General features: G+C 39.6%; 1 protein-coding gene across 1 annotated transcript in view; it reads right to left on the bottom strand.

Annotated features, from left to right (window-relative positions):
* Positions 1 to 10,085, bottom strand: part of MRPL3 (mitochondrial ribosomal protein L3) — a 44,547-nt gene extending 34,462 nt beyond the window's left edge. The window contains exons 1-4 of the mRNA XM_030876423.2: positions 9,834 to 10,085; positions 8,637 to 8,821; positions 7,507 to 7,598; positions 5,530 to 5,628 (exon numbers count right to left, since the gene is read on the bottom strand). Coding sequence (XP_030732283.1) covers positions 5,530 to 5,628; positions 7,507 to 7,598; positions 8,637 to 8,821; positions 9,834 to 9,925 — 468 coding nt within the window. The 5' untranslated portion in view covers positions 9,926 to 10,085. The remainder of the gene's footprint in view (positions 1 to 5,529; positions 5,629 to 7,506; positions 7,599 to 8,636; positions 8,822 to 9,833) is intronic.
* Between the last annotated feature and the right edge of the window lie 2,427 nt (positions 10,086 to 12,512).

Below are 12,512 nucleotides of genomic sequence, written 5' to 3'. Positions count from 1 at the left end.
CAGTAATCAAAGCAGTATGGTACTGGCACAAAAAGAGACACACAGATCAATAGAACAGAAGAGAGAGCCCAGAAATAAACCCACACTTAAATGGTCAACTAATCTATGACAAAAGAGGCAAGAAAATACAATGGGGAAAAGACAGCCTCTTCAATAAATGTTGTTGGGAAAACTGGAAAGCTACATGCAGAAGAATCAAACTGGACCACTTTCTCATATCATATACAAAAATAAACTCAAAATGGATTAGACTTAAATGTAAGACCTGAAACCATAAAACTCCTAGAAGAAAACATAGGTAGTACAATCTTTGACCTAGATCTTGGCAAAATTTTTTTGGATCTGTCTCCTCATGCAAGGGAAACAAAAGCAAAAATAAATAAATGAAATTACATCAAACTAAAAAGTGAAGGAAACTATTAAGACAAAAAGACCACCTACTGAATGGAAGAAGATATCCACAAAAGATATATCTGATAAGGGGTCAAAATCCAAAATATACAAGGAATTCATACAATTTGACAGCAAAAGAAACCCAACAACCCAATTAACAAGTAAGCAGAAGACAAGAATAGACATTTTTCCAAAGACATACAAATGACCAAGACACTTGAAAAAACATGCTCAACATCACTAATCATCAGGGAAATGCAAATAAAACCACAATGAGATATTGCCTCCCACCTGTCAGAATGGCTATTATCAAAAAGACAAGAAACAACAAGTTTTGGAGAGGATGCGGAGAAAAGGGAACCCTTGCACACGGTTGTTAGATATGTAAATTGGTGCAGCCACTACGGAAAACAGTATGGAGGTTGCTCAAAAATTAAAAATAGAAATACCATATAATTTAGTTACTCTATTTCTGGGTATTCTTCCAAAGAAAACAAAAACACTAATACAAAAACATATATGCACATCTATGTTCATCACAGTGTTATTTACAATAGCTAAGATATGAAAGTGACCTAAGTATCCAATGTTAGATGAATGGATAAAGATGTGTATATACGTACACACACACACACACACACACACACACACACACGCACACACACACACACACACAATGGAATATTACTCAGCCATGAAAAATAGAAATCTTGCCTGCAACAACATGGATGGGTCTAGAGGATATTATGCAAAGTGAAATAAGTCAGATGGAGAAAGACAAACACCATGTGATTTCACTTATATGTGGAATCTAAAAAACAAATGAACAAAGGTAACAAAACAGAAACAGACTCATAGATACAGCGAACAAACAGGTGGTTGTCAGAGGAGGATGGGGTGGACGGGATGAGTGAAATAAGCGAGGGAGGGTAAGAGGTAAACTTCCAGTTACAAAATAAATGAGTCAGGAGGATGAAATGTACAACATGGGGAATATAGTCAATAATATTGTAATAACTTTGTATGGTGACAGAAGGTAACTGTGAGGATCATTTTGTAACGTACAGAAATACTGAATCACTATGTTGTGTATCTGGAACTAACAGTGTTTTAGGTCAATTAAACTTCAATAAAAATTTTAAAAATGTGGATCCTTAAAATTATTTTCCTGATGTACTGGATTCAGATTTATTAAATTTTAGAACAGACTTCAATTTTATTTTTGACCTTCACATATTCCACCTGGTAACTTAAAAACATTATTTTATTAATATTGGTTTTTAAGTATTCCAGGAGGCTTATGAGAAAAATCCTGTACTTTTTTTAGTAATACAAAATGGACAAGATAAACATCTTGACTAAGTAACTATAGACTGAGACATAAAAAGGACAAAGGTAATACATACTTCCTGATTATCTTCCAATTTCACTAAAAGTGAATAATTTTTTCTTTTAAAATCAAAATATCATAAAACTAATTGGGTATCTGCCCTGAGAAAAACCAGATGTTCAAGATGAGTTGAGTCAACAGCAGTGTAACAAAGGGCTTTTTTTCCTCTAACTTCCAAATAAATGATTTCAAAAGGCAATTTAAAAGACTGACAGCAGAGTCACACTTGGATAATCCTATCTATGAGGTTGCATTTTTTTCCTCCCTCTTCAGAGTTCTCTGCAATTATCCTCCTCACAATCAAAATGCTTCTCTGCTCCTAAGATGAATTGATTTAACCAACTTTAAGGCCACTTAGCTTCCTTATTCAAAAACACTATGTACCACATCAGTTTTTATTTATTATAAGGTACACAAATAGCAAAAGCAAAGCAGTCTAGTTTCTTGGAGGCATAAATTCTTTACAGATTAAAAAAAATAACATTCTAGCCCTATTAAAAATAAAACTGATTCAATCAACTCATTTTAGAATGCTTAACTATTTAATATTACCTATTCATAGGTGTCTCTTCTCTCTCTCAAACCCTCTATAATCAATCTACCTGCAGTTTCCCTGAGGGTTACAATGTGCAAGAGAAAGTTTGTATACTTTTAATTTCAAAAATCTTTTTCCTTTCTGAACCAAAATGCTTTACTTTTAAAGAATTCTAGAACTTCATTTTCACATCCTATTCTGATGAAAAGTCATTCAAAGACAAAACTTTTTTCTTAATATTATAATACATGACCTCTGGTCCTAGAAAAATAGTATCTTGAAGAATAAAAGGGCCTCTGTAGCACTTCTATACCAGAGTAGTGAACAGTCTTAAAAGTTTATGTCAGATAAGTGGTTAAAATTCACCACAGTATAAGAATACAGCATCCAAATCACCCTGCTGTGCTATTTATTCATTGGTGAGATAAAGCTTAAGGTATGAAAACCAGAGTCTCAAATATCAAAGTAGAAATAAAAGTACTATCGTTTCTGTAATAGTTTAGTTATTATGTTATTTATTTATTTTTTTGCGGTACGTGGGCCTCTCATTGTTGTGGCCTCTCCCATTGCGGAACACAGGCTCCAGACGTGCAGGCTCAGCGGCCATGGGTCACGGGCCCAGCCACTCCGCGGCATGTGGGATCTTCCCGGACCGGGGCACGAACCCGTATCCCCTGCATCGGCAGGTGGACTCTCAACCACTGCGCCGCAAGGGAAGCCCTAGTTATTATGTTAATAAGACTTCATCAATAAGATTATCTTTATCACTAAGTAAAATAGAATAAATTGAGCTGACAAGTTCATTTTTGGAGGGGAACTTTTGTTTTTTCTTAAAAACTAAAATATTTGAGAACCAATGTGAGACTTAGAACTGGGAGAGAATTCACAGACCATCAAGTCCAATTCCTTGTCTTCATGGGTAAGAAAATGGCTGTTCAAAAAGGTGGAGTGAAGGAGCTACTGGCAGCCATGGAAGAACTCAGCTCTTTTGACCCCAGGTCCACTCATTTCCCACTATCGCACAGTCCCAAGGAAGTAATGTTCACAAATCCGCTGGAGCAGAATGGATTATCCCAACAGGACACCTGACTTACAAATACCAAGGCTGTAGAGTCATAAATTTACAAAATTGGTAATGAAATAAAGATGACAGTCCTAACAAAACACAGAAATACAATCAATTAGAAAACAGAGGTGTCTATCAAACTGAAGAACTGTTCACATGATTCACAGGAAGTTGGGCAGATATTTACACACTTAAAAATTTAAACATTTGGCATTTTTAAAAAATGTTTCCCAAAATATCACATTGTGCTTTTAATTACTGTAGTATTATCTGAACCCTGTAGGCAATACTCTGTCAGGAATAGCAGATATTACTATGAAGGCTTAATGAAAAATAAACTAACTATACTACCATAATATGCAAAAATAGCTAAGTCCTCTAATACTTACGAGATAGGCCTATTAAACCATAGGACTCCAATCAGCGCCAATTTGCTGATCAGTATATACTTATAGGACAATTCCACCTGGATTTTCTAAAACACTTTAAACACGTCTTTCCTCCAAAGCAACCCTTTCCTTGTCCCTGTCCCAAGTCATGGCATGAGCACTGACCTGCTGGGTTCTCTTCCCACACGCCCACACTCACCTGGTCTTTTATAATCCCTGCCTCTTCCAAGCCCAATGCAACTGCTCTGGGGCAAAAGACTTTTATCAACTCTCCCTGAGGGCTTAAAACAACCTCCTAAATGTCCTCCCTGCACCTGGCATCTTCTAATTTAGTTAACCATGATAACAATTTGACCACTGCCCTGGTTAAAGAATTCAGAAAGTTCCTCAAAGTTTACAAGATGAGGTCTAAACTTGTTAGCCCTCCATCCTGACAACCCCGCCTGTCACACCTTTATCACATTCTCCCCGACTGCACACTAAGATCCAGACATATGGCCCTTCTCTTACCAAGCACCAATGCTCTTCCATGCATCTGCTTCTGCAGAGCCCACTCTGCCTGGCATGCCTTTAGCACCCACCCTCCTTTCTGGTCTTCTCCCTGTGAAACCTCCTAGAATTCCCACAAGCAGAATTCGCTAATGTGCTTGTTGCATTTATAGTACTGTGTTGAGATAGTCAATTTATTAGTCCACCTTCCCTATGTATTCCCAAAGGGTGCATGTCAAGACACAATTAACAAAGTAAGGCTTTCAGAGTCTAACTGTCACTCTACCTCTTATTGGTGGGTGTCCCTGAGGGAGTTACTTAACTTCGTTATCTTTAGAGTCTGAAAAAGTAAGTTAATAAACGTAAAAGACTTAATGCCTACATACCCAGCATGTAATAAGTGCTCAAAAGTTAACTATGACAAGGAATAGGAGGCAATCGATAAACACTTGTTAGTTTTGACAGCTGCACAGAACAGGTTGTCTCCTAACTTTCATTCATATTCATTTCATAAATAATTTATAATGGAAAAATGTTAATCTAGAGACAAGCAACATTTTAGTAAACCTAAAGATGTTTTAGCAGCCATTAGTGAAAACCATCACCATTTCTAGAAAGGCATTCTCTGCTTTTAGTCATCCCCAAACCCCCCAAAATACTAATTGTGCAGATTTTTTTCACATTTAAACTACAAACTCAGCATTCTATTAGTATTCTACTTGGGAAATACACTTTATTCAGAAAAATCTGATGTGACTTCATACACAGCTTTCTTCCCAATACTGAAAACTTCTAATATATGAAAAATTAATCCTCACATGCTGTTGGAGTCAAGAGTTGAGACAATTTAGAAAAAAAATGAAAATAAACATAAAACAACCACAAAATAATCAAATAGCTACCATCTTTTGAGTGTCTGTTACATGCCAGGCACATGTGAAAACTCTCACGTAATCCTGGTACCAAACCTCTTATTAGGTAAGTAGTATTTTTATCCACATTTTACATCTGGGCAAATACTGAAGCTTAGAAGGTGAAGTTACTTGTTCCAGACAGTGAAGGGAGGTACTGGAGCAAACGCAAAGTCTCCCAGACTCCTGGGGTCAGTAGCTCTATCAGACTGCCTCCCCCCAAATCCACAGTTCACCTCCTGGACAAGTCTGTGGCTATGGGATATCCTCAAAACTTAAAAGAATTCAGAATCTCAAAGAATTCAGGTCTAAAACTAATGAAAGGCACTATTCTAGGAATGAAAGTGCATCCTTACATGGAAACGTGATACAGTTTTTCCTCCTACAGTCAGGGCTGCCATTTTTCCATTATGATTTTCCTTTGGAGTATATTTTAGGACGTGACAGTCTCGCACCTAAAAAAACAAACATAAAAAAACTAAGTATGTGCCAGGACACATGCTAACATTACATACCAGCCACACTGAGGCCCATCCAATCCATCTTATCTCACCATACCAACCACACTCTTAAAAAAACACTGTCAAATACTGAATATAAGGCAAACAGAAAAGTGCATAAAACATAAATATACAACAAAATGAGTATTTATAAAGAAAATATGCATGTAACCACTACGCATGTCAAAAATCCCCCAAACCTCTGTGTCTCTTCCCAATTCCCCCCTCATACCCATTCCTCCTCCCTACCCTTTTTACCCCTAGAGCAGTGGCTCTCGAAGTGTGGTCCCCAGGCAAGCAGCATCAGTCACCTGGGAACTCTGTGAAAATGCAGGTTCTCAGGCCTCAGCCAAGACCTACTAAATCAGAACCTGTGTTTTATAAGCCCTCCAGGTGATTCTGAGGTAAAGTCTGAGAAGAGCTGTCCTAGAAATAACCACCTCTCTTGACATTTATGGTAATCATTTAACTTTTCATTATAATTACTACCTTTGAAAGTATTGTTTAATCCTATAGTTCAGTGCTGCCTGTTGAACCTTTATGTAAATGGAGTCAGACCACAAATACTCCTCCATATTTTCCTGCTTTCACTCAAGATTCTATAGGTAAGGTTCTCTCATACTGTTGTGTGCGGCTCTGTTCTGTCCATTTTCACTGTCACCCAGCACTCCATCATGTAAATACACCATGATTTATTTACCCATTCTACCATGATGGACATGGGAGTTATTTCTACTTTTGGAGTATTAAGAGTAATGCTGCTATAAATCATCTGTTCACATTTTCTAGTAACACTCAGGAGTGGAACTGGGAGACCACTAGTTCACGTACCTCAACTTTTCCATAATGCTAAACTATTTCCTGAAGCAGCTGTACCAATTTACAATCCCACCCATCATCCCTAAAAGCTCCCAAAGTTCTGTAGAGTTCCAGAAACTATAATCCTTTCCTTGATCATTCAGAGTCAGTAAAAACTTACTAAGGGCTTACAGGCCACCTGTGTCTGTCAGCACTGGAAGCACTTACATGCATGAGGCCTCATTTTACTCCTCATCTCCTCCCTAAACGCTTGTCTAAGGCCTGACTCCAATATGAACTGAGCTGTTCAAAGTGATCTGGGCAATGAAGGTCTCAACTTTATCAGTGATCTTTTTATAATAATGATAAAGACAATAACAGCTAACATTTATTGGACATTTAATATTGTTTTAAATTTTAAGTGCTTGACATTTAGAATCTTGTGCAAGCCTCACAATAACCCTTTGAGGGAGATCATAGTGATTTCTTCTACAGAATAAAATTATTCTTTTACAGATAAGACACAATGCTCCAAGGAACACAGCTAGAAAATGGCAGAACCAACATCTGAGGTATTCTGGTTCCAGGGCCTATATTCTTAAGCATTAGAGCTTAACCTTATCTCAAAGAACAAAATGTTACTTCCCCAGACAAAAGTGTTACATTCTGAGTTAGTAAAGAGATCAAAATTACAATTTTGAATTGAAAGAACTCCATAAATGAAAATAAGATGGGACTGAGATTTTTTCTGATTATGAATTAAACTAGTAGATCTGTAAGAAGCTAGGTTACAATTTTTTTTTAATTAATTGCCCCAGTTATCCCAATGCCAGTATAAAGAAAGCCACCACTCAGGCATGAGTGAGAACATTCACTGACACCATCAGAAGTAAAGCTCTTTTACAGTATCTATGCCCGACTTTACCTCTTCTTCACCACACAGTCAAATGTTTCAGGATACAAATATTGGCCATTTAGGTTTGCACAAATAGATCTCAGCACACACATAGATTTGTTACATCTTCTGTTTCTTACCTGAAGTAATGTGACCACATGCTTCTGACCATCTTTGGTCCACAAGGGCATCATGCCTAACTTCATTGCAATAAGGCCTACTCTAGAGGAACCTGGCAATTAAAAACAAATCAATACTCACACAGACTTTTCAACATTTGTCAACACGATACAATGGTATTTCCTAAATTTTGCTTTCATATAAGGAGCAAGCAGATAAGAAACATGCTGATATATTCATACAGTAAAATACAACTGTTCCTTACAGATATAAATGCCTTCAGCCATACCTGACATAATATACTGGTACTCAATAAATCTCTGTAAAATAAAAAATATAAGAAAACCGTACAAAATAAAGAAAATAGTTAAACTGATATATTCTGGTATTTAAAACAGTGGTATTAATAGAGGGCATAATAAATCCATCATTATGCTTTGCTTTCCTAATATCAATTCATATCCAACCTCATTAATTAGGGAACATCTACTTCTCAAATTCTAAGAAGTTAGCTGGAGTTACTGAGATGACACAAGTGGTCATGTTGCTAAAATATGTCAGCATCCACCATGACACTTAGATTTGTTGCATAAATTGATAAAGTTGCTCCACTAAGAATTCTAGCCATTAAACAATTCAACAGCCACAATAACCCCCAACCAACGACAACTCCATGAACAGGAAAGGCCTTATGCTTTTTGGTCTGGCCACACATGGATTTAGCACTCTACCAGGCACACAGAGCTGATTCTGGGGTTATGCTTGGCAGGCGTGGAGTGGCAGAATACCCCAGCTACAAACGTCTGTGTGATACCTTACAGTTTAGATCACACTCTTCCAGCTTTTCTTCCCTGATTTATTTTATATTATTTTTCATCTGAAGAAAACAAGAAAACGTTTGCAGAACAATTCTCTTTTCACCTACAAAGCAGTTTCTTGAGGAAGTCTTGATGATCATCAGACAGTCACTAACAGTAGACTAGGATGCTGGAAATATACTTGCAAAGCAAACCATAATGAAATAGACACACTTAAGACATGAAAAATAAATTAAAGAGATGATAAATTGATTCAGAAGTCACTACGATTTTAAACGTGCCAGTCAGACAGTAATTAGGCGATGAGAACACAACATATACAAAATAACCACCTGGTTCCCAAGGATGTATAGGCCACGGCTCATCTTTCAGAGGACAGAGTTTACTTGCTAATTGGGCTTTATTTTCATCAGAGACCAACTGCTTAACAAAGGGAATATTTTCTTCAGAAAGATGCTCATCCCACCAAGTACCACTCTTGCCATGGAGACTTCTAACCAAAAGCCAGATGTCTGTTCTGTAAAAATAAAAATTAGAAAACAAAGCACAATTCAAAAGGTTCCCCACTTAATGTACAGAAGGGAGGTCACATGAGTTGGAAAGTGTAGTCAGGGCCTTTGGAAAGGGTTTGGATTCTGTTCTAGTTTTTTCCCTGACATTCCTCATGATAATAATGGGGCTCATATTTCAACTGTTAATAGTTACCCTGGAGGAAAAGTTCTTCCTCTTCTCCTCTGGGATAAACAGATTTCTAACCGAGTAGTCCTATGTAGACAAGAGAAGCCACAGGTCCACTAGAACATGTACGTTAACAGTTTACATCCAGTAGAGGTGACAAAATGTGGGGTTACTGATCCTTCTCTGATAAACCCTTGTAATGACATGGCCTTGGCTCAGAGTGGTGAAGAAATTGGGTGTGCAAATTCTAAAATCCATAAAAGACATGACCTGTGACTAGCTGAACACACCAAGAGAGACCTTACGGGACGGAGGTCAGGAAAGAGATGTGTAATTCTTGCCAGGAGGGTCGGAAAAGAAGTAAATCTTCCTGCGATCTATCTCTTTTGTAGGCATGTAGATACATCCAGGCTAGAGTCCCAATTTTTCACTTATTAGTTAAGTGACTTTGGGCAAATCACTTTTCTCTAAGCTTCCTTTTTACGTGCAAAGCGGAATAATGATAGGACAGGAAAATGATGGTATCTGTAAAACGGACGATAGCAGCTCTAAGGTGAGGCTACATGACGTAAGGAGCCTAATGTTCCTAAAAGAACATTTATTACACAGTAAACGCTCACTAATTGGCAGATAATATTATTGCTGTTGGTAATGCTTGTTTTAATGCTCATCAGCATTAAAAAGCAAAAAACCCCACACCTCCAATCCTTCAAAGGGCACGTCCTTAGAGCAATGATTCTTACTCTCCAGGCCTGGACGGAACCCCCTCCTACCCCACGCCGGGCCAGGCCACAGCCCGAGGCCACAGGTGCAGGCACCACGCCGCACCCTCGTCTGTCCTCCGCATCTACCTGTTCTCCGAGCCCCGGGCAGCGCCCAGGCCGCCCGCGCCGCGGTCCAGCACCCGGGCGCCGGTCCGAGCCAGCAGCCTCCAACCGGGCATGACTAGGCCGGAAGGGCGCAACCCCTTCACCTCCGGGCGCCCCGCCGCTCCGCTTTCAGGGCGTCCCAGCGCCGGCGACCCAGTCCGCAGAGGCCTCCCGAACCGTCCAAGCGGCCGCCCCCCAACTGCCCTTTCGGACGAAGAGCTGGAGGAGCCACTTCCGGTCCGTTCGCAAAGCGCGCCGGGGCCGAGGTGAGCCCCGGGAACTAGAGTTCCGCCTCCTGAATAGTGCTACGTCGGGATCGAGTCGGCTGGGGAGGGTGGGGTCTAACTGACTCGGCTCTCCAGGGGTGGGAAAAAATGGATGCTCGGAGTTTAAACTTTAGGAGAATGAGGCGAACTAGGGACAGGCTTCCTAAGGAAACGAAATCACTTCTAAGTAATGTCTGTTGTGGGGCAGCTCATTGTACTAAGCAGCGCTTGATAATCTTACATTGGCTTACGTTCAAAACAGCCCCGAAGGGAGGCACACAGACTTAGAGTTTTGGTGCTGGTCCAAAATAGCACATCCAGCAGATGGGCAGAGTCAGCACTGAAACAGTGTTGGAATGTACTAGTAGAATATGGCCAAGTTGATGATGTGTGACTTCCAGGGGTGAATCATAAAAGGTATTGCTACTGTGTCTTGGGCTCTTGGACGGCTCCCTATGGGGAAAGCCAGCGGTCATGTTCTGCAGACACTCAAACAGCCCTGTGGAGAGGCCCATGTGAAGAGGAACCAATTTCCAGCTAGGAGTGAACCACCTAGGAAGGGGATCCTCCAGTCCCAGGCAACCTTTCAGATGATTGCAATTCATGAAAAACTTTGAGCCTGAACCACCCAGCCAAGGAACTCATGGGCTCCTGACCAGAAGAAACTGCCACAGAGAATAAATGATTACTCTCATTTTGAGTCACTAAATAGATACCTAATACACCTTAAGTGCAAATAAACCTAATCACCATGGATGTATCTTGGGCATTCATTCTATTACTCCAAAAGTTTGTTTCCTTCTTGGTCAAATCTGTGTTTTTAGAAATTCAGAAATAAAAACTTAAAAGTTTAGCTATTTCAAGACCCTCTTTTATTCAAGATCTGGCTACCCTAGCTTAAAAAGTCCAGGCAATGGTCAATTCCTGGTAACTACTTGGACTGTTCTCTAAAAATAAAAATTAGAAAACAAAGCACAGTCTCTAAATGTTTGCTTTGTTTTCTCATCTTAGCCTGGCTTCCCAGTTATTTGAGAATAGCCCTTTATTGAACAAGCATGTCTTGAGGTGTGCTGTATGCAAGAAGCTGGAAATAAAAAGACTTGCCTATTACTGCCAGTGGCTAGCATTTCTTGTGCATATAGTATGCTATTATATGTGCTGAGTATTGTGGAAGCCCATTCGTCAGAGACCACCAGGGGCACGCCCAAACTCAAACAAGGTTAAGTTTAATTAGCTTGCTGCAGCAAGAGAGAGCATACACCTGAGGATGTCTCTATACAAACGAGTTATAAGATTTAGACTTATGCTGGGTGGCATCAGGAAAACAGGGACTTATTTTGGAATGGATGCTATCAAGGACAATTCAGCATTTGGGTGTCTCAATACTTTTGTTCTGGAGGAACGAAGGAAAAAGTGAGACTGGGGATGATGATGGTGAGGGAGCAGAAATCACTCAGATGAAGGAACTGTTAGTCATTTTGTAGCTGAGGTGTGACCTTGGTTGTGTTCTGTTAGAAGTGTTGTGTTGACATTCCATTATAAATTAAACACCGCAGTCTGATTCCTAACAGGATTCATGTTGACTTTTTCAGTGTATTTCCTCACTTGATCTTTATGATAACCCCATGTGATAATACTATAATTATCTCCATTTTACAATTGAGAAAATAAACACAGAGAGATTACACAAGTTCACTCAACTAGTAAGGGCCAAGATTTAAATCTCAGCAGTGTGCCCACAGAGCCTGTGCTCTCAGCCATTCTGTTTCTTTGATTCTGTAAGACAAATGTGTTACTACTCTTCTGTTGGAATTCCTGTCACTAAGAGGAAAATTGGTAAGTGATCCTATCACACACTGTGGTCTGTGAGGCCTGAGGACTCAGCCATTCAGTCTAACTTTTCCCCTAGTGCCAAAACTCTCCTGGTCCATAATGGCAACCTTGAGTCAATGAAATCCTTAGCAGATGCTACTGCTGAACCGAATCAAAGCAAAACATACTTTGTCTGCTGTCACACAGCACACATCTCCTGATTGCCAGCTGGGTCTGGGAGGTATCATCTTACTTGATTTAGTCACTATGGAGTGCTGCTAATTCACAAGGACCAGTCCAGTTCTCAAGCGACTCAACCAGGTCTCCTTTAGGGAGCTGAGCTCAAGCTTCCCAGCATTTCTAATGTCATCCTTCAGAGACCTCCCTGGACCCTGGGACACTGATATCAGCCTCTCTGGGACTTCCGTTTCTCACTGGAACAAAGATAGCCCCCATTATCTCCCTTTAGTGCTACCATTCTGTAATCCTTGTTCCTCTAATTCAGACCAAAGCTGTTGTAATAAATGTTCACTTCTGAATTTCCAATGCCATGGCCAACAAAAGAGAACCATCTTAGAAGGAG

This window comes from Globicephala melas, chromosome 4 (genome assembly GCF_963455315.2).
Source record: "Globicephala melas chromosome 4, mGloMel1.2, whole genome shotgun sequence".
NCBI classification, from domain to species: Eukaryota; Metazoa; Chordata; class Mammalia; order Artiodactyla; family Delphinidae; genus Globicephala; species Globicephala melas.
This window is presented reverse-complemented; position numbering and strand designations above follow the sequence as displayed.